Consider the following 22104-nt stretch of genomic DNA (forward strand, 5'->3'; position numbering starts at 1 on the left):
GGCATCCACAGCCCCAGCTCTTCAGCCCTGCATGAATCCTCACTGGCTCTGTCTTAGCTGATAGTACATTCAAAACCTAATTGTTATCTCAGCAGAGTAACTCCATTATTCATCCTGACACTATCCCCCTTTAGCTGTTTGTTGCACTGATGTTATATTAATGAGGCCTGCAAATAAATGAACAGGAGATCAGAGAGCTGCCTTGTTTCTCCACGAAGCTGGATGACTTATTTATTTATTTGCTGGGAACTTTATAGCAAGTCATCCCCCTGGCCTGGGACAGCTGGCTTATGGCCTCTAAGCAAAGGCTTGCTGCAGCATTGCAGATAAATATTCACAAGTGGCCCAGCCCAAAAGCCCCTTCAGAAGTTTACTTCCATTCTGAAGGAAGATTACTGGCATTTACAAAGTGCTTTAAGGTTTTGCCAAACATTTCCCAGATATTATTTTATTTGAGCCCTCAAACAGCCGTGTGAAATGGGGATTGTAGGTGTTATTGGCCCCATTTGGCAGATGAGAAAACTGAGGTATAGAGTTCATTAAGGGAGGAAAGGAATCTTAGAGAATATAGTTTATGTATGAATACTAGGAATGCTGGTCCTAAGGTCATGAAGATCATATTTGTGTGACTCTGGGCAAGTCATTTTACCTCAAGGAGTCCCAGGAAACTCCCTTAGGCTTACCTACAAAGCCATAGAGAGGTTATCATTCATTAAAATATTTTAAAATTACATTTTGATTTGCAATATAATATTACTATTTTGTGGGAGCAGCTGATTTGTTATCTAAATTAGGATATTTGTGATAATATTTTCATATCTGTACATAGCAATACAAGGCATTTTATATGTGTATATAAACATTATATAGCATTGCTTTGCATATGTTTATACATAGATATGTGTACGAGAATAAAAGGGAAAAAGAGAAAGAAAGGGAGGAAGGAAAAAGAAAAAAGAAAAAGGAAATAGAGAAGACAGTACAATGGAAAGAGCTTTGGATGTGAAGTCAGAAGATGTGGGTTTTGTTATTTCCCATCTTTGTGACTTTGGGTAACGGATTTTGCTTTTCTGGGCTTTATCTTCTTCAGCTATAAAGTGAGAAGACTGAAACCTTCCAGTTCTAACTATGTGATCCTGTTTGTACATGTATATATGAATATGCTTTTGCTCTGGACCTAGGATTTGATTGGTTTTGGGAACTTGCTCTATTAATGCATTGCCCTATACCTTATCATAGAGTGTTGTCTGGGCTAAGCATTGAAGAATTAAAACATTTCCCAAGATCACACAACCTGTATGACTGGAACCCAAGTCTTTGTGGCTTTGCTGCATTACGGCACATTGCCTTTCTGGGTGCACTCAAAGGAAACACTGCCTTAGATGGTACCTTCTTTTTGACTTAGTTGATGGTCTTTAAAAGACCATTTTGGGTCTCGAATTTCATTTGGTTAGTGTGGTCTATAATTTCATCGTCCTCTGGCCAGCTGGTATTGGACATCTTCAGCGTAACTAAGCTGGTTCTCATGCAGTCTTATCCTAGAACTTTTCCATATTATTAGACCCTTACAGAGTTTGTGCCTAATTTCTGAGGACTCAGGACTACTCCCATACTGCAGAAAGACATGGGAACAGGACTTTAGTATATAAAGTTTATACTCACTAAGGCACACACTGAATTGATAATAGTTGTGATCAAGAGTTTATAGAAGATGATCAAAAATAAAAAAATCAGAAAGTGGGTGAGTTAACTATAGATAAGTGAAAGCCGGTTGTGAAAGTTATTCTTCCCTTGACATAAAGGATGCTTCATTCTAATAAAGTGTTGATTTGCAAGATGCTTTGGCATCAGAATATAAATGGATTCTTATTCCCAGCTCCTCAACCCAGAGGCATAAGGTTAGGAGCTTCCTGGGATCACCTGCAAGGTGGAGGATAGTGTATTGGGACTGGAATGAGGAATATTCATCTTCCTGATTGATATCTAGCCTCAGACACTTTTTAACTGTATGACCCTGGGCAAGTCACTTAAATCTGGTTACCTCAATTTTCTCATCTTTAGAATGAGATAGAGAAGGAAATGGCAAACTCTTCCAGTATACTTGCCAAGACCCCAGTAGGGTCTCAAAGACTTAGACATGACTAGAAATAACTGAACAACAACGAGAACGCTTTAAGATGACTTCTGTAACTTTATACTTGTGTGTTCCTGAGTAAGCCACTTATGTCTCTGGGTCTCAGTTTCCTCATCTGTAAAATCAGGGAATAATCCTATAAGCCACCCAGAGCACGGAGAGGCACCCACCACCCATCCCATTTCTAGCCCACTCTGCTTTCACTTGGCATTCCTTTCTGCTCCAAATGAGTAGCTGTGAACTGATTTCTGACCTGTCCTCTGGGCTTTCCCATTAAGCTGAGATGTTTGAGAAGTCTGAGCATCTAGGCTGGGAAATCTGGGGCTCAGGTCATTCCTTTAACCAGACTTCCTATTAATCACTACAACCAGAAAATGTGTAAATTAAGGCTGATTTTAGTCTCCCCTCTAGAAATAGCTCAAAGTTATGGTCCCTCCTGCCCAGGGGTAGCAAGGGCATTGTTGCCTTGGGCTCAAACATGCTGATTGGGTGACCTCATGTCTTTTTGTAGTCTTTAATTAATAGATTTTTGCTCCTAATTCTGCAGAGGAAGAAGTCTGGGTTAATTCTGCTCCTCCATGTTTAGACTGGCCAATTTTCTCTAATTCACTTAGAATACCTCGGATCCTCTGGAAAGCTTTGGACTTGAGACACTGGACAAGGTCTAGATGGAGAACAGAAGGGTAACGTGATTCTACCTGATCCAACTCTTTGAACCAAAGTTCCAAGGAGCAGAGTATGCAGACTTCCTAAGCCTCTCCCTGCTCCTAAATTGGCAGTGGCTTCTTGGTCAGATCTCTGGGACCTTGGAGAAAATGGTCAAGGGCAAAATGACTTTACTCTGTGATCCCCCCTCCATGGAAATTACTGGTGTTTACAAAGTGCTTTAAGGTTTTGCTAAACACCTCCCATGTATTGTTGTATTTGAGCCCCCAAAATAGCCATGTGAAATAGGGACTGCAGGTGTTATTATCCCCATTTAGCAGATCAGAAAACTGAGATACAGAGCTCATTAAGTCACATATAGGAAAGAAAAGAATCTTAGAGATCATCTAGTCCAACCCTCTTACTCTATAGATGAGGAAAACTGAGGTCCAAGGAGATTGTGAGGTGCTCAATTTTTTTTTTACTACATCTTAAAAACTACATTTTACTATATTACCAACACTAATGGACAGCCTCAAGGTATGGAAGAAAGATGAGAAGGTTCAGTCCTGAGTCATTTGTTGAAAGCTAGGTAGCCTACAGGGCAAGCAAGCAAGGTTACCCCTTGGGAGGTTAAAACTGATGAATGATTTCAGGCAAGACATGAGTCTCGGCCAAAAGATCTCTGTACTACTGAGCTTTCAATTATCAAATCATATGGAAAAGTGCCAAAGCAGGAAATTTGAGTGCTTGTCTGTGGGTGGGTGCTGTATGCTCATGTGTATGTGAGGGCCTGCCATGTCAGAGAGTTGCAAAGCTAGAAGGAGTAATAGTGATTCACATGTACAATGAATTATAGAAACTACTGTATACCTCTTCTTTCACCTGATCTTTGTAACAACTCTGTGAGGGACAAAGTCCTGTTTTACAGAAAATCATTCCTATTCTACAAGTAAGAAAACTGAGATGCTCATTCAAGAGCAAGTCTAGTAAGAAGTCATTATGTAAGATAGGATCCAAACCTAGATACTTCCATTTCAAGCTTCCAGTTCCCTCACACTGTCTAAGATTTGGGGATATCATTTAGGGGTTTGGGCTAAGTGGTCTGTAAACTTTCAACTTTAATTTTTAATTTTTTTTTAGATTAGGGGAGGCAGCCCAGTACAGTAGAAAGAATGTTGGCTTGGGAGTCAGAAGCTTTGGATGTGAGTCCCCATTCTACTTCTAGCGGAGTAACTTTGGGCAAGCAGCTTCACTTTTCTAAATCTTATTTTTCTCATCTGTGAAATGAGGACAATATCTGACATCCATATCTAAAAGAAGCCTGTGTAGAAACTATACCAAGAGAGATTGCTTCTCTCAGTGAAGAAATGAGGTCCCTAGACTTTAAATGACTTGCTTAAAGCAGATAAAGCTAGATTCCAGGTTTCCCACATGTGTCTCAGTGAGCTAAGGAATTGTGTATGTGTATGCGTGTGTGTAGATGCTTGTGAAAATTGCTGTGTCCAGTTGTGTGACCATAGGCTTCCTCAGTTTCTTCATTTACAAAAAGGGGGCTTCCTCAGTTTCTTCATTTACAAAAAGGGGACTTGGACTACATCATCATGGATTAAGATCATTGAGAACTGGAAAAATACTTTAGAGGTCACTGAGTCTCTAAGGTTCTTCCCAGCTCTAAAGCCCTAAACTCTGTGACCTGCCCCTTTCCAAGGGAGTTTATCCTCTCAAGTATGTATTTCATTTTCTCCTTCCCTTGGCTGCTCACTCCTTTCTGAGAAATCTTTCCCCCAGATTTCTATTTCCTAAATGGCAGTGGTTCACATCTTCCTTACTCAGAATGTTCCAGGTCATCGAGGCTTCCTGAAATGCAGGGGAGCTGATTGGGGTGGGAGAATTGAGCACAGTAGGTCAGAAATCTCTTGGGCTTTCAATCACCTACAGTTTTCCTATTTTGGGGATTGAACAGGTGACACACGTGTACTGAGACACACACACATAATGCTGACAGCTGAAGTGGGAACAGCCTGAGATAGCTCCCGAGGGGGACAGCATCATTATCACACCAGAGCTGGCTGGGAAAGAGCAGACGGAAAGTCTTGAGGGGGTCCTAACCTGAAGTTTATGCAAACTGGGAAATCAATAGGTTCTTTGACTCATCCTACCTGAAGCTGCCAGGAAGGCTGAGTCTCTGAAGGATAGACTTGGTTGCCATAGTGACAATGGGGAGGGGGACTAAGGAAAAAAGAACACATGTCCCTCGATACCATCACCGCTTTTTCTAAAGGAGAAGGGTCTTCTCCAAGTCATTTCATTCATTCCTGTGATCAAGCCCAGGCCATCACATTCTGGATGTGAAATTGGATTATCCTGCTCAAGATATAGTCAGTACCCACATGGTCCTATCTTAGAATCAAAGAATTGGGGAGACCCCTGAGTTTATCTACTCCAATCCTGGATCAGATGTGGTCCCAAGCCAATGGTCTCTCAACCTCTCTGCTGGAAGACCCCCCCCCCCAGGACTGGGGCCTAACCAATAGCCCATTTAAATGGATCATCTGTGAGAGGGAACTGTGCCTGTACCTTGGGGAGGTGGTGGTTGTGGGAGATTAATAAGAAGAGCAATAGTCCTCATAAATCCTAGTGATTAAGAGATTATGAAAAAAATTCTTTGCAGATTTCACCAAGTTGGGCAGAGACAGCTGACTATGAACCCAGAGGGATGCTTTAAAAAATCTTTAAAATGACTTTTGCAGGGAGATGACAGGAGAAGCAGAGCAAGGGTTGGGAGGAGTAAAATGAAAGAGATTTTAGCTCATGGGGAATAAAAGGGCTCTTCATGACATCTTGCCCCACAGAAGGGTTGCTACAGTGAGGGAGATCTCCCAGAGGGCCCAGGCCTCTCTGCTTCATGGGCTGTGGTTTCTTTTCTCAGTCCATTGCTTCTGGTTGAATAAAACTAATGGGAGACACCTCAGCTTAGGGTCCCAACCCCCTGCTGATATATTATCTGGGAAATTCAATTATAGCCTAATTACCTCAGGGGGTTAATTAGCCTCAGTATAGCTTGGATGTCCTCTAGGAACAGCATGGCCTACAGGCAAAATAGGAGAGGAGCTCCAAGGATGCTGCTGTCCTAGGGAAAGTTCCCTAGCTGTCAAGGCTGGCCTGGGTACAAAGCAGCAGAGGGGGGCTTTTGGTGAGAGGGAGTGGGAGAGAGCCGGCAGTGGGTTTCTGTCTAACATCCTCAGCAATGCCCAGAGAGCCGGCTGCTGAGATGGATGACTGGTAATGTAAGAAAAACTATGGAAGTGTCCAAGCTCTCAGGTCAGCACACATGTCAAATCACTAGGATCAGAGAGAAAGCACGGAGCCGTAGACGCTGCTCAGGGAGCTAAGCCGTTCTGAGGCACCAGCTGGAGACAAACACCATTCTCTGGCAGCACAGTGTCTCAGGCTAATGTTTCTTCCTTCAGCCTGATAACAGTCAAAGGAGATATTCAGATCCCACTTGTATTGGCCCTCAGAAGCAGGTCTGGGGGAGGCAGCCATTGCATGAATAAAAAATATATATTTTGTGATGCTTTAAGCTTCTCAAAGTATTTTTCTTACAATGATGCTGTGAAGGAGGGAGCATAATTGTTATTGTCCCCCTCTTACAGATAATGGATAAAACTCAAGCTCTGGGAACACAGAACAGCAGAATCAAAACGGGGATGGACCTCAAAGGCCACTTAGTTTAACCTATAACTGGAAAGAAAGCTCCTTGAAAGCATCCCCAATGGGTGGGCATCTAATTCATTTATGTGAAAATCATAAGGGAAAGGGAACTCCCTATTTCCTGAAAGCATGCTCTCCACTGCTGGCCAGCTCTAAGATATTAAAAGATTAAGTGGTTTATCCATAGTCACACAGCTAGCAAGTGTTGGGACCAACGGTTTGCTTTTTAAATGAATTTGGATCCAGGTGCACTTGCCTACAGCTTCCCTAGGGGGATCCAGATTTCTTTTAACAAGGGATCTTGCTGCTTTGTGAATGTACTGAAATCGATACCAGTTAGAAAAAAAAATCTAAATTGAGAGGGAAGAGTGGGGAGGATACCTATTTCCTGTCCAAGTCAATCCATCTGTTGGGGCAGGAGGTATGATTATATTAATGATGATGATTAGCAAGAACTAGGTGGCACAGTAAGTAAAGTACTGGGCTTGGAATCAGAAGACTTTAGTTCCAATATGACCTCAGATACTTACTGTCTGTGTGACCCTGGACAAGTAACCTCTGTTTGCCTCAGTTTCTTCAACTATAAAAGGGGAATAATAATAGCATCTATCTCTCAGTACTATGTAAATGCTATTTAATGAAATTTATATAAGTGCCATTGAATAATGTATTGAATAATAGGAAGATTTAGGGAAGGAAATAAATATTTAAATAAAGTATAGTCTAAGGCTTGTAGGATCATAAAAGTTTGAACTGAAAAGGACTTTAGAGATCATCTCATCACATTTTCCCACTTCAAAGAGGAGGAAACTGAAACCCAAATAGTATGGTTAATAAATCAATCAATCAACATTTAAGTGCCTATTATGTGTCAGGGGACATAAATGCTAAATGCTGGGGACATAAAAGAAAAGAAGCAAAAGAAAGTCCATGCCATTATAATCTAATGGATTTTCAGGTAAAGATGTCCCCTAAATGGGTGGAAAATAAACAAAATCTGCCTCCTTTGTACATAGGGAAATCGAGGCTGGAGGGAGGGAAGTGAATCATCGGAGAGTTCTATGATTCATTTTCATGAGGTAGAGATGAAACAGTATCTTTCTTTGCTCTTGATAGTGGACAACAATGCTACATGCCCAGTCTTTTATTCATCCCAACCATTAGAAAATATGCAATTAGTTTTCAGCTACAAATGACAGCCCATGAATAGCAAGTTGCTAAGGATGATGAGCAGACAATGCAACCTCAAGTAAAGTACACCTATTCCTCTCCTGGGCCATTCAAGCCTGAGTGCAGCTATATTTTCTTATGCATTATCTATTCATCTTCCTTTGTAATTTGCTATTCAGGAAACATCATTTTTCTGGGTAACTAATTACCTGTTTCTTCCCATTAAAATGCACAAACAAGTTGGGACACAGAGAAAACCCTGAGAATGAGCAGTGGGGCTAATCTGGTCCCTGCCTTTACTTTCTTATTACAGTTTCAGCTTGGTGCTTCTAAGCTAATTGCAGTCACCAAAATCCCATTTCTGCTGAGAAAAGCTAAACCTGCTCTCTGAGACGCTCACCTACTGTGGAGCCAATTTCTCATCCCCACCTGGCTCAGTTAGCATGGCAGGGAGGATAGGCTGTCTCCATCATTGTCTCTTAGGGTTGTGTGCACATGCACACACACAGAGGTGTGTATAGATGTCCCACAGCTCTACGTATCCACCCCAGACCCACAGACAATGCATGTCACAGCTGCATGTACATAAAGCTACTATTAAACACTCAGCTGGATCTCTATATGTAACCATATACATCTTCATATTTGTATACCCTAATATACATAGATGCACAGCTAACTTACTAGCCGTGTGACCCTGAACAGTCACTTCTTCTCTCTGGATCTCTGTTTCCTCATCTATAAAATAAGTGTTTTAGAAACATGGTCTCTAAGGTCCCCTTTTAGCTATAAGTCCCACAATACAACCTAGCTCTCTGATTTTATTACATATTTTTTCTGTACTAGTTAGTTGGATTGCTGCCTCTTTCCCAAACTTCCTAAACACTTAATTGGTATAATTATGAATTTTCCCTAACCATTAGTAGGCAGGAAGAATGTCCTTTGTGTAGAACATTTATTGACTATGAAGAACTCTTTCTTGAAGAAAGAAACCCTAATGGAACCTTAATGGACTTGATAATTGATGATAATGCTGGGGATATATGAAGTTAAATAAATGCCCTGAATCATAGCGGATTCTCTGCCTCTCTGTGTGGAATGGCTTTGATTTGTGGGAAAATCTTGGCTTCTATTGGGAAATCAGGTGGTAATTCAGACCACCTGGATTACTTGTGTAAAATACTCGCTCTCTTCTACTCCACTCTTTGTGTTAACTTCCCTCTCTTATTTCAAGATGCATTTCAAATCCCTCCTTCTCTGTGAAGCCTTCCCTGATTGCCTATTCCCAGGTCAAAGAGCTCTTGCCCTCCTCAAATTTTCTTAAAGCACCATGGAACTTTCTCCTCTGTTTCTCTTGTACTCCTCTGTGTACATATCCTAGGAAAGGAATGGAAGGAAGGAAAGGAAACAAGCCTTCTGTGCACCAAGGTCTGGGCTAAGTGCTTTATAAATATTAACTCCTTTGACTCACAAAAAAACCTCCAATGTAGGTGCTATTAGTATTCCTATTTTACAATTGAGAAACTGAGGCAGTCAGAGAGTAAATGACTTGTCAAGAGTGAGACAGCTGGTAAGTATCTGACTGGAGATTTGAACTCAGATCCTTCTGAATCCAGGCCCTGTGCTCTATCCAAAGTGACACAACCTGCCTGATAAGATGATAGATTTAGATCTAGGAGAGACCATCAACTCCAGTTTTCTTTCCTATCTCTGTTTTTTGTTTCAGAAAATGAAACAGAGGTCAAGGTTAAATAACTTAATAGAGAGTCATACAACTAGTAAGTATTTGAGGCAAGATTTGAATCTGGGTCTTTCTGATTTTAGGCCCAATCCTCTCTATAGCCATACCATGTTACTTTTTATCATGTCACCCCTTTGCAGATTTAAAAATTTTTAAGATTAGGAATTATCTCTTTTCTCCTTCTTGCCTCCCAAACACCTAGCCAGTGCCTCTCATATAGCATATATTTAATAAATGGTATTTTAATTGCATCCATACCATAATAGGCTGAGTTGGGAAAGACCCTAGATCTAGTCCTAGGATCATAGATCTAGAACTGGAAGGGACCCTGAAGGCCATCTAATCGAATGCCTGCATTTTACAAAGGAGAAAAACAGTATTTGAAGAGGTTGTGACTTGCTCAAGGTGACACCGGTAGTGACAGAGGTGCAATTTGAATTCAGCTCCTCTGAATCCACTGAGGATTCTCTTTCTACTGCACCACAAACCTCAGGCAGGACCTCAGAGGGCTGTGATTCAAATCCAGGTCTTCTGACTTTGAATCTCCTGCTTTTTACACCATGCTAAGCTATTCTCCACGTAAGAATGTGTTTTAAAAGGTGGAACGAATGAAATTTTCTGGTTTCCTTATAGAATAGCAAAATCTATACTTAAAATCCCCATAAAGTGTTGAAGATCTCTTGGGAAGACATAACCAGTGGTAAACCTTCTGGAATTAATCCTTTATGTTTACAGGTCTGCAGACAAGCATGCGTATCTATATATACACAAAAAATCCACCACCCCTCAATGAACACAGTATAAAATCTCTAGAATTATCCCTGAAAAAAAATATGGATATAGATGTAGATACATAGATAGATATAGATCTATATGTATATAGCTGGGTTAAAGTTTGAATAATCTGATCCAGTTCTTCAGACAAGCATATATATGTACATACATATATATACATATACACACCAGTATATACAACATTGTTCTCTCTCCTGGTCCCCTGCTCTGGGCAAGGTCATCCAATCTGAACACTCACCTCTGTGATTTGAGGGTTGGTGCACTTGACATTGTGACTGGACCAATCAAGCCAAGTTGGGTTGGAACAATGTTGATGGAGAGTACATCTGCGCTCACCACTGCACCAGCCACACTCAAACTTCCGGTCAGCCTTGAGGCAGAGGCCACAGCTCTCTCGTTGGGCTGCACATTTGTAGAGGTGGACTGTGGAGAGAAGTGGACAGTTATATACTGCACTGATGGATGGAAACTCAGGGCCCCTTTCCCCTAGTCTTTGTCTTCTCCCGAGTTCATGATTCTGTGATATAAATGGTTCCCATTTGTGGATGTGAGACTACAGCATACTACTGGATTTGGAATCAGTCAAGACTTGTGTTCAAATGCTTGTTGAACTGAAAATTCTGCCCCTGACACTTTATAGTTATATTAACATGAAGAGGTCACTTAATTTCTCTGAGCCTCAGTTTTTGTCTGTGCAATGGGCATAATAGCTATAGCACTGACCTCACTGGGTTGATGTGGGGATCAAATAAAAAATGCAAAGTGATTTGCAAACTTAAAGATAATTATCTGTTATTAAATGCTACTAATCATAGTTATCATGGCTAATAATTATAATCAGAACCAGCTAATATATATGTGTGATGTCTTTTTCAAGCTTAAATTATTATGGATTTTGTCCATTATATTTATATATATATGAATATAATAAACATAGATGAGACTGACTTTTTCTTGTTTCATAGAAAAGGAAAAGTGAGACCCAGAGAGTTTTACTAATGTCCAGAACTCCCAAAGGATGCCAGTGCAAGGGATCGGAATCTGAACTCTGAAATCTCAAATCAACAATACTTTTTAATATTCTGGGACACAGAAACAGGGAGGCAACTTGCTTGACAGCTATGCAGGAATTGCAAGGGACTGAGTGGTAAGCTATAATGGACCCTGAAAGACCAATAATAGCTGACAGTATGAGGCCCAGCACAACTTTTTTCATATTTCTGAGTGACTTGGAGAGTATCACCCTACTTAATAAAATCTGGCTATTTAAAACTTTAGTAGAATGAATTTTAAAATTTATAAATCTCTAGACATGTATGTCACAATAGCTAGAAACTACCTGGCCAGGCCAAAGCAATCAACTGCCTTTCAGCATTTCATCATTCATTCATTCAACTTTCAGAGTAGGTTTTAAGTGGGGCAGGTGGGGAATAGCTGTAGGCAGGCTGTGTTCTTACCCCCACATGTAGCTAGTGGCTGGAGCTCTGGCTAATTGGGTTCTGTAATGTTTCTCTATTGGGGTTTGATAATAATACCCCTAAGAAAAGAGTCATGTTTTCTAATCTTCCCATAGATTTCATTTGTGACTCCTAAGTGCTTTCTGTAGCTCATCCCTCAGTCTCAGATCTGAAGAAACCACTTAAAGGTTTGGTTTTATCCCTTGATTTTATTCAAAAGTTTCTTTAACAGAGAGAATGGTATCCTCTAATGATGGGGGCAGAAAGGTTTTCTGCCTTCAGTCCTGGAAGACAGTGTTACATGATAGTTAAAGTGCTAGATCTAAAATCAATTCAGTTAACTTTATGAACTATCTACTTTATATATTTATATAATATCTATTAAAATCAATATGTCAGACATTGTGCCAAGTGCAGGAGATACAAATAAGAAAAAATATATATAGTCACCGCTTCAAGGAGCTTATAATCTAAAGAAAGGTAGACAAGACACAAAAAGAAAAGGAAAATCAGAATGTCCTGGCTATAAATGCTGCTTCTGACAATAGCTATGCGATCCTGATAACGTAATATCTCTGACCTCAGTTTCCTCATTTGATGATAAGACTTTGGTACTTTTTTCCCAGGACTGTTTCATGGTTTAGATGAGATAGTGTATGGTAAGTGCTTTGCAAACTTGAAAATGCTATATAAATGTCAATTATTATTATCTTCCAGCCTGAGCTGTGGGGATGTGACAGCTTGGATGGAGTGGTATTTCTTTAAGCTCCAGGTGCAAAATCAAGCTCTGGGAGTCAAGCCCAGAACATCTAGCAGGGGAAATCTATCCTGTCTCTCAGCAGTGGGGAAATTTGGCCTGGAAACTGGGAACAGTAGGAAAGCTTTCTAGTTCAGTTCCGATCTCTTGGTTATAAAGAATTTAAAGGAATGGGAAGGGAAAGTCATTGAACTTTTGAGCTATTGGAATACTGTCGATAATCTGCCTGATATGCACGTTTCCTTAGACGGCATGGTGAGGGAGGTAAAGATATAATTAGTGATCTCATTGATAATATTTTTGTGAGTGAAAACACTTGGGCTCAGTCAGGTGTAGATGGCCATTCTCAATAAGATGGGAATTTGATGTGTACATAGTTAAACCTCCAGGGTATAGAAGTTGGAAAGAAGTAAGAAAATATATGGGATGCTGGGAAGAATGGCTTTTGAATGTAGGGAGAGGGAGGGACCAGGAATGATGACTCCAACTCCTCCTTTGACTTAATGAAGGAAGTCATGGGGTTAAAGAGGGTCAGATCTAAATCCCTAGGGTATAGGGGTGTGTGTGTGTGTGTGTGTGTGTGTGTGTGTGTGTTCGCGCACGCTAAGATAATTTAACTTTGGGAATGCATGAATTGTCATTGGAACTGCCAAACGTGCATTTTTTCCCTTGTATTAAAATGAAATTTCTTGGACTTACTTCATACATTGTATTCCTTATTCATTTTTCTGTGTATATTTTATTTTCTCTGAGAGAATATAAGCTCCTTGAGGATAAACATTGCTTTAATTTTTTACTTTGTATTCTTAGTACTCAGTGCACAATAAGCACTTAATAAACGTTTATTGGATACATTGTAATTTGGCTCTATTCTCATAATGCTGGTTGTATTTGTAAAGAAAATTCTCCCTAAGCTATTTCAGTTGGAAGAGACAATTCAGGGTCTGGGAAAACAAAGTAGATATTGAAGGGAGGGCATCTGATTTAGTGATATGGAGTCTAGATTCTGGGAAATGGCAGCAGTCTAATAAAAAGACTCAACTGAGAATTAGCTTTTGTTAGTAAATAGGACACTAGACAGAATGTTAAGAAGACTGGAGTTCAAATTTTGCCTCAAACATTTGTAAATCATTTAACTTGGAAGCTCCAACTGTGCCTCAGTTTCCTGCAAATCTATACAATGAAAAAGTAGAATTCAAGGGCTATGGTCTCTTTTCAGGCCTGTGATTCCATTGCAGTTATGGATTCATCAGGATCCCTTTCAGATCTAGGAAATTTGACTTAATTGCAAAATCCAAGATCAGATGTTTATGTCATAGATTGGGTCAAGGTGTTTCCTGACCTCCTGCATAGGTCCTATTGCAATTTCAGTCTTCCTCTTAGTTCCTACTGATGGTTTAGGTTGGGGTTCAAGGACAAGGCTGGTGCTATTTGATAAATAATGCACTCTGCACTGGAAAAGTTGGGATAACCTGGTTGCCAAATCCCCACAGGGAATTCTCTCCCACCCCCATTCCACTTTCCCTTCTTAGACTTTCCTTCCCACAGTACCTCAGGAGAATATCTTTGAAAGAAGTCTTTGTGTAATGACCCCAGCCAAGTGGACAAGAGAACCAGTTTGATGGAAAACAATGTCTCAATTTCCAGGGAAGCTGGCAGGGCTCTCTTGCCTGCTGTTCTAATAGATCTGATTCCATAGAATATTTCAAAGGCTCCATGAGTCAAAGAACAGCAAGGAGGAACTGGTAGTCCACTCAGGAAAGGCTCCATTTCTAATAAAACATGGTTCCCCACATGTAACTCCTTTGATGGCCCCAAATTTTGCTTATAGATCCACCGAACAGTTCCCCAAACAGAGGGGATGCATTCTTCAGGGCACAGTGGCTGTCTGGATCTTCTCCCTCTTGCTTTGCCCTTCCCCAGGGTTGCTAAGACATCAAAATGCAAGCAAAAAGTGGTCACTTACCTTTCAGGTCTTCAGGATTGTCAATGATGAAGTTGCCATTCCACACTACGGCAAAGTCCACAGCCAGATTGCTGATGTCCATCCCATCATACTGGTACTGAAGGAAAAGAGAATTGGGTATGACTTATCAGGATGTGGTTACCTGCCCTCAACCTAGGGTCAGCTAGAAATCCCGATCCATCTGGGGAATAAAGTAAGCCCTATGCCAATAGTGCTAGCATCTTGGGGAAATAGATACTACAACAAGAAAGGTATGGAGCTCACGGGAGAGAAACCTGTGCATTTGGGTCAGCGTAAGTAAGAATGAGAGCTTTTCAGGGGAGCTCTAGCCCTGTCCCATCCATCACCATATCTCTATTATGCTTCTGTCCATCCTCCTAAGCAATCCCCCAAAATCTTTCCGTAGCATGTGATAAAAATCCAAACTCCTTAGTTTGGCATTCAAGGCTCATCCCAATATGACCTACCTAATCTTCCCAATTTTATTTCCTTAAATGAATTCTAGTTGGACTGATATACTCACTGTTCCTTGAACATGTCTTGTATGACTCTGCCTCTTTTACTTTGTTCATACCATCATTAGCTTTGGGATGTCCTTCTCTGCTCTACCTATTGGAACATTCAGCTGTTTCTCTCTCCCACTTTCACATATTTAGGCCTACTCATTCAAATTCTAGCTAGAGTTCCATTTGCCAGAGTACCCATCCTGAGAGATCTCTCTCTCTTCCCTGCACTCTTGTAGCCACTTATTATCCAGAGTCCTCATGTTGACACTGGCCTTATGCTATCCTGTATTGTTCTGGTATCTTTTCAAGTGTATCTATTTCTCTTCCCAAGTAGACTGTAAAATAGGCCTCACGTGGAATAGGAGATGAATAGATGATTATTGGCTATGGGCTCCTGGGAATCCTTTACATTTTCTCCATTATCTTTAGGGCAAGAAACCTGCACCTGAAACATGCATTTGTTAACTCAAGTGGATATGGGGACCTCTCTTATCCACATCAATAATATTTTGAAATCTTCCCAAAGTAAACTGGCTAGAGAAAATGCAAACTAAAGAGTTGTGATATTTATGGCAGGGATAGGGTGGAAAGTCTATTCTGTGCCAATCTATAGTAAATATAGTATCTATAGAATCTACAGTAAAGAGGATTTTGTTCTTCAGTCATTTTCAATTATGTCTGAATCTGTGATCCCATTTGGGGTTTTCTTGGATAAGATACTGGTGTGTCATGGCTTATATCAATCACTCAGTCAATCTATAAGTATTTATTAAGTATCTACTACATACCAGGCACTATTCTAGGCACTGGAGATACAAGTACCCAAAAAAAAAATCCCTAATGATAATAGCTAGAATGTTTATAGTACTTTAAGGCTTCAAAAGCACTTTACACAGGTTACCTCATTTGATCCTTGAAAAAATCCAGCAAGGCAGATGCTATCATTTCCCCCACTTTATAGATAAGGAAAATGAGGTTGCTAGAGTTGATCTGACTTATCTAGGGCCACACACTAGTCTAAGGCAGGATTTAAATTCAAGATTTCCTGGTTTTCAGCTCTGTTTTACCCATTAGGCCACCCAGCTGCCTCCCTACTTGCAGGGGGAGCCTACATTCTACTGGGGAAAAATTAAATAAACGTACACACACATATAAAAAGGACACATATAAATATATATACTACATTACCATAAAGTGGATAAGTACCCATATATAAAAAGTAGTTGCTTGTGAAGGAGGTTGCCGTCAGTTGGAAGGAAGCATAGACTTGTGTATACATCATCATCTGGGAGCTTTCCCACGTTGCCCAATTACTAAGGCTCTCTTTCTCCTCAAACGATGTTTTCCATATTTATCCATATGCATATTGTACCCTCCTCCCCCAAGTAAATGTAATCCTCAAGGAAAGGATTTTTTGTCCTTAATGCCTGGCATGTAGTGAGTCCTTAATAAATTGATCAGCTGATTGACCACACCCCACAGCTGTCCTTTCCTCCTCTCCCTTGTGCCCATTGGACCCTGACCAATAGTCCATTCAGAACAAATACCCACTAATTTCCTAAGCACAAGAACTGTCCAATCCCCCAATATTGAGATGTGGTTCACAGACTAATCATTCCCTACTGCCTGTATAATGAGGACCTTATAATTCTCCCTCCACTTGAGAAATAGCTTTATGCTTTGGCCTGGATATCAAAATAGAAGTCCACATCCGGTTGGGATACCACATTTGTGCAGAAGAAAGGGCTTTGGAGGCAGAGGAACTGGTTTTGAATCTTGCCTTTGTCACTTACCTCTGTGATCACTGACAAATCACCTAAGGTCTTTAGCCCTCAGTTTCTTCTTCTGTAAATGACTTTAAAGTTTTTTAAATCTCTGATTCCACGATCCCTCTGCTGGGCTCATGATGACAAGCTCCAGGAATCTCATATGCCAGAGGTTGCCCTGGGCTCCAGGCACCTATCTATTGAGTGCATGTCACTGCCTGGGATCCTGCCCAATCAACCCCCCACCCCCTCTTCTCCCTTTGTTGTGCATGCTCCTTTCTCATCCCTCCTTTCCCTTGTGCCTGGCGGCTTTCCACCGATTACAAATTCTATCAAGCACTGGTGACCTGGGAATCTGACAGCTCCCAGATAAGAGGCCTGAGATTCTCTTTATCTCTCCCAGGCGAATTAGCTTCCCTCAACACCTCTGTCACTTCACCCCCACAACACACACATCTCCGAGCTGACCCCCCACCGGCAGAGACAGGGAGTTGGCAGATAAAAAGATCTTCTCGGGGCTAGTATTATAATTAAACACCTCCCAGCTCTCTGTCTGGCATTCAGGATTAGTTTAACCCTTGTTGCTCAGGAAATGCATTATTTCTTCCTCCCCCCTCCCTCACTTCCTCTAGCTTTCCCCTCCCCTTCTTCCCTCTTTCCCATCTCCTGGTTTGATGGAAACTGAGATCTATTCTGGCTTTAGTTCTTTTGTCCTAGGGTGAAGATGGTATTAATGTCGAAGTTATGTGGGAGGAAATGAATGATGCTTCAGGAAAGGCAACCCATCTCACCTTCTCCAACCTCATATGACCCAGTCTTAACACTGGAACTCCATTTGTCCTACTGACATAGTTTAAACAATGCCATGTCATAGGTCTGTGAGTACCCAATGTGCCTTCTCTTCTGTTCCTCGGATTATTGGGTGAGCAAATGGAAAAGACACAAGATCTCTCGGGTTTGGGAGACAAATGGCCCCTGGGAGTAGGGGATACAGGTGCTGATTCTAGTATTGCTGTGGTTATAGAAGCCCCACTTATGGCTGTAGTCCATTCTCGGGGGCCCTCCTTACCGAGCTGTTCTGGCACTGGATACTGGAGCTGTTGAAGCGAAGGGCAGGGACCCGGTAGATGATTCCTTGGATGTTAAGGACGCACTCATAACCTCGCTGACCAGACTGTGGCTGAGGCAGATTTCGGGCCTGCAGAGTGATTGGCTTTACCTCCCCCACTGGGATCAGGATCTCCTCTGTGGGCACCAGCTGGGGACAGTCCTGGAGAAAGAAAATAGGGTTAGTCTCTTTCCACTTGTATCATTCTGTATGGCTGGGGACCCCAGTCTCAGTTCAACTCTCAAATGAACATAAGAATTACTTGTACAGCAATTCTTCATGTGTTTAAATGACCCCCTTTTAGATGATTTAGATTTTAAATTAGATTTTAAATGATAACTGTATTTTTTTGTCTTTGTGTTCTTTCATTAGGTCACTCAAGATGGACAGTGAAAAGAATTCTGGATCCGTATTCTAATCCTGGCTCTTCTCACTTGCTACATGTGAAATCTATGGCAGGTCATTTAGCATTTATTTGGGGGGGGGTGTAGGGGATGGGAGATAGCATGAAGTGGGGGTAGGGCAGAAAGAGAATTAACTCTAAAACAGAAAAGAATGGAAGGTGACTTGGCCCTAAGAGCAGGATGGTGAAAGTAGCATATTGGTGACAGCTAAATTGGTGACAGCTTGAGGCTAGAAAGAGGGGAGTGGAAATAGTTAACCCAGAAATCTATGCTGATCATTTATGAACATCAAGAGTATCTTAAGATGCACATGTTGAGGAACTTATATGCTAATAGAGAAAAGGGATTTGGAACTGTGATTTTACTGGAATAGGGCAATGGTTCTTTACACTCTTGAAAATTATGGAGGATCCCAAAGAGTTTTTGTTTGTGTGGGTTATAGCTATTGATACCTGCCATGTTAGAAATTAAGATGACTTTGTATTATCATGGAAATAGTTTTGACACTAGGGACTTCCTGGAAGTTTCTCTGATCCAAGGACCACATTTTGAGAACTACTCGTATAGAAAATTCCCAGATGAGAATATTCCCTCTCCCAGTATAGGGAGTATATACTATATATATATATATATGTAGATACTACATACTATATATATGTAGATACTACATACTATATATATAGTATATATATGATCTAAACAGGGATATATATACTATATATATATATATATAGTATATATATCCCTGTTTAGATCAGTCCCAAAGAATTGCCCAGAGGAGTGGCGGCGTCAACCTCAAAAAGAAATGGGGGCCTTTGAGCCATATATAAGGATTCCTGTGGGCTACCATATTGACTTAGAAAACCACATGTTAATATTATCTATGTATCATATTTTTATTTACTTTATTAAACATTTTCCGATTACATTTTAATCTAGTTCTAGTCAAACTTGGCAGCGTTGTGAATGTCATACAGGCTGTGAACCATTTAACTGACATCTCTGATCTAGTATCCTGAGAAATAAGTGACTTGGTCAGAGTCACACAGCTAATGTATAGGCCTATTCATCAAATGAGATAACATTTACAAATGGCTTAGCACAATTCGTGGCACATAATAAGGCTTAATAAATAAGTAATTCCTCTTCAATCCATGTTGAGGCAAGGATTAGCAGTAGTCATTAAGAGACAGATGTGCCTTTCCAGCCCCGAGAATGTTGAGACGTGGGCCAGTAGAGAATTATGAGGAGGTTAGAAGAGGAATTAGCCCCTTCTTGCCAAAGCTATTTTATTTCAGGTTGTTCTAGGAGAAAGTTGGGGCTTTAATGTGACGTGTGAGTTAGCAACATTTGAGTTTAAGTCCCATCTTATACATATACTTGATTATTAACCCTGGGCAAGCCTCTCAGTGATCTGTATGTACAATTGGTGCTGATCTAAATTGGTGGAGGGAGTTTCCTTGCTGGGAATTTCCTGGTGACTAACAGGCACTGCAGGCCGAAAAAAAAAAATCACATGTGAGGAGTTAGAATGAATTCTCTGTCTCAACTCCCAGAGGCTTTAATATTGTCATCACAGTCCCATGGTGTGTGTGTGTGTGTGTGTGTGTGTGTGTGTGTAAGGGTGATGACAATTCACAATTTAGGAAATAAACTAAAGGCATGATTTTATCTCCTGAGACACACGACCTTCAAGTCCCTCTGCCGCTTCCCTGCCAATCTGAGGCTCTCTCTTCTTTCTCCCTTTGCCCCATTTCTGCCAGCTGACCCCCTCACATTCCCTTCTGCCAAAGGCATCATGTTATCAGTAGCTTCAGCTTTCCAGCTCCAACTGAGCCCAGCTTTCCAGGAGGTGGATCGAGCCCTCCCAGCAATGCTCTAAACACTTGCTCAGGCTTTTTATCTCGTTTAATTACCAGGCCCTGCGTGAATGCCATGTTGCTTTGGAAAACAAACAAAAAAAAAAAAAGAAAGAAAGAAAAAAAGAAATAGAATAAAATGCTATTTGGGGGAGGAGGGGCTGAGGGGAAAGACAGGAGAAACATTTATTTATGCTTGTTGAACTGCTCTACCTTTTTTCAAGTCATCTACAGATATAGGAAAAATAATACCAGGCAGGAGATCCAAATTTGAATCCTACTGCTGCCATTTTTTAAAACTAGCTTAGTAGATGTGGGAAAGTCCACTAGCTTCACTGATCTTGTCTGCCTCAGTTTTCTCATCTGTAAAATGAGCTGGAGAAGGAAATGGTAAAAACACTCCAGTATCTTTGCCAAGAAACCCTCAAATGGGGTCATGAAGAGTTGGACGTGACTCAGCAATGATGATTGCAGCAATAAATTACTAGTCTTTTCAGTGACTGAAACACAAAACAACTGATTTACATTCATAGAGGAAGTTTTCTTTTTTACTTTTCTTAAAGACAACAAAAACCAAACACTCCAAAAGTTTCAAGCTCTAAAGTTTCGAGGCTATAAACAGATGGCTTTTCCGACTAGAAGGGTCTTCCACCACAATCCCTCAGCTGAGGGGCAAGGAATGGCTTTCTTAGTTTCAGAACAATTCAGCTACATGAGATAACATGGTGGAGGGGAAAGAACATTGGCATTGGGGTCAGCAGTCATGAGTTCTATTCATAGCTTTGTCATTAACAGGTCAGTTATTCTTCCTGCTGGGTCTCCTCATCTGTAAAATGGGTGGCTGAGGAAGGCTAAATCAGATGGCCTTGAAGATTACTTAGCTGTCCCTCCATGTCTGGAATTCTCTCCTTGCTAAAAGTAGACTTAATGCACCTCTCTATGAAAACTGTTGAAGATTTAGCAACAACAATAATTAAAAATAACTAATAATTTATGTGGGGTTTACTATTGGGAAAGCTCTGTGCTTAGCACTTTACAATTATTATCACATTTGTCCCTCACAATGATTTTGGGAATTAGATACTATTATTATCCCCAACTTGTCCCCTGTAGCCATTGGGTAATATAAGCCCACACTGTGTAATGGAAAGAGCATTGAATATAGAACAGAATAACATGAGTCAGAATCCTTCCATTTACTGCTTTTGTGACCTCTTTGGGAATCAGTTTCTTCATCTGTAAACTGAAAGGGGTAGAGAAATGACTTCTAAGATTCCCCCTTGTATTCTATATGTAGAAGCAAGGAGCATAACTTGGCTGTGTATCTCCTGAAATATTGCTGCTTTTCCTACTTCTGTCCATGCACAAGCACATACCTACCATGCATACAAACACTGCTACCACATTAATAACAAGAAAGAAAATAATTATATTGGGTGATGCAGAATGCCTTCTGCCATGAGGGATCTTCACAGTCTACTAGGGTTGGGGTCTTCTTAAATCTCCCCCATTTCTCTTTTAGATAGATTCTCACCTAATTAGACTCTCCTCTCTAACTCCTGCTCTCTATTCCTAATCCTAATGTTAAGGATTTCTGTTAAGGATATCCCAGAAGACTCTAGGGAAAATGATGGGATGGGAGACCATCATCTGAGGTCTTCTTATATCTTTTCTCTTTTCCTTTTAAACAGACTCTCATCTAGCTCTCACCAGGCCCGGTCTCCTCCCTAACTCCTGCCCTCTATTCCCAATCATGGCAAGCCTAATGGGGAAGTACCTTTCTGTTAAGGATGTCCCAGAGGACTCTAGGGAAAATGATGGCTTTAAAGAGGGATGTCCAAGAGCCCAGGGAGCAGTGGGTCTCATGGCTCAGCTCCGTTCAGCTCCGCTTCAGCAGCTCCCAGAACTGGGGACACTTCAGCGTGTGGAATCGACTTCTATGTGGAAATGGCATTATCTTCACCCACTGGACTTCAAAGGGGGAGCGGAGCCGGCATCCTGGGAAGCTAATCGGATTTATTTAGTTCTATCTCTCCCCTGGGACAGGGCGTAAAGAAGATATTTATGTATCTACATCAC

At 40.9% G+C, this 22104-nt stretch overlaps 1 protein-coding gene across 1 annotated transcript in view; it reads right to left on the bottom strand.

Moving 5' to 3' along the window:
- PLXNA2 (plexin A2) overlaps positions 1-22104 on the bottom strand; it is a 311446-nt gene that overhangs the window by 64647 nt on the left and 224695 nt on the right. Inside the window, exons 10-12 of the mRNA XM_012547852.3 lie at positions 17724-17924; positions 14383-14479; positions 10441-10625 (exon numbers count right to left, since the gene is read on the bottom strand). Coding sequence (XP_012403306.1) covers positions 10441-10625; positions 14383-14479; positions 17724-17924 — 483 coding nt within the window. The remainder of the gene's footprint in view (positions 1-10440; positions 10626-14382; positions 14480-17723; positions 17925-22104) is intronic.

This window comes from Sarcophilus harrisii, chromosome 4, assembly GCF_902635505.1.
Source record: "Sarcophilus harrisii chromosome 4, mSarHar1.11, whole genome shotgun sequence".
NCBI lineage: Eukaryota > Metazoa > Chordata > Mammalia > Dasyuromorphia > Dasyuridae > Sarcophilus > Sarcophilus harrisii.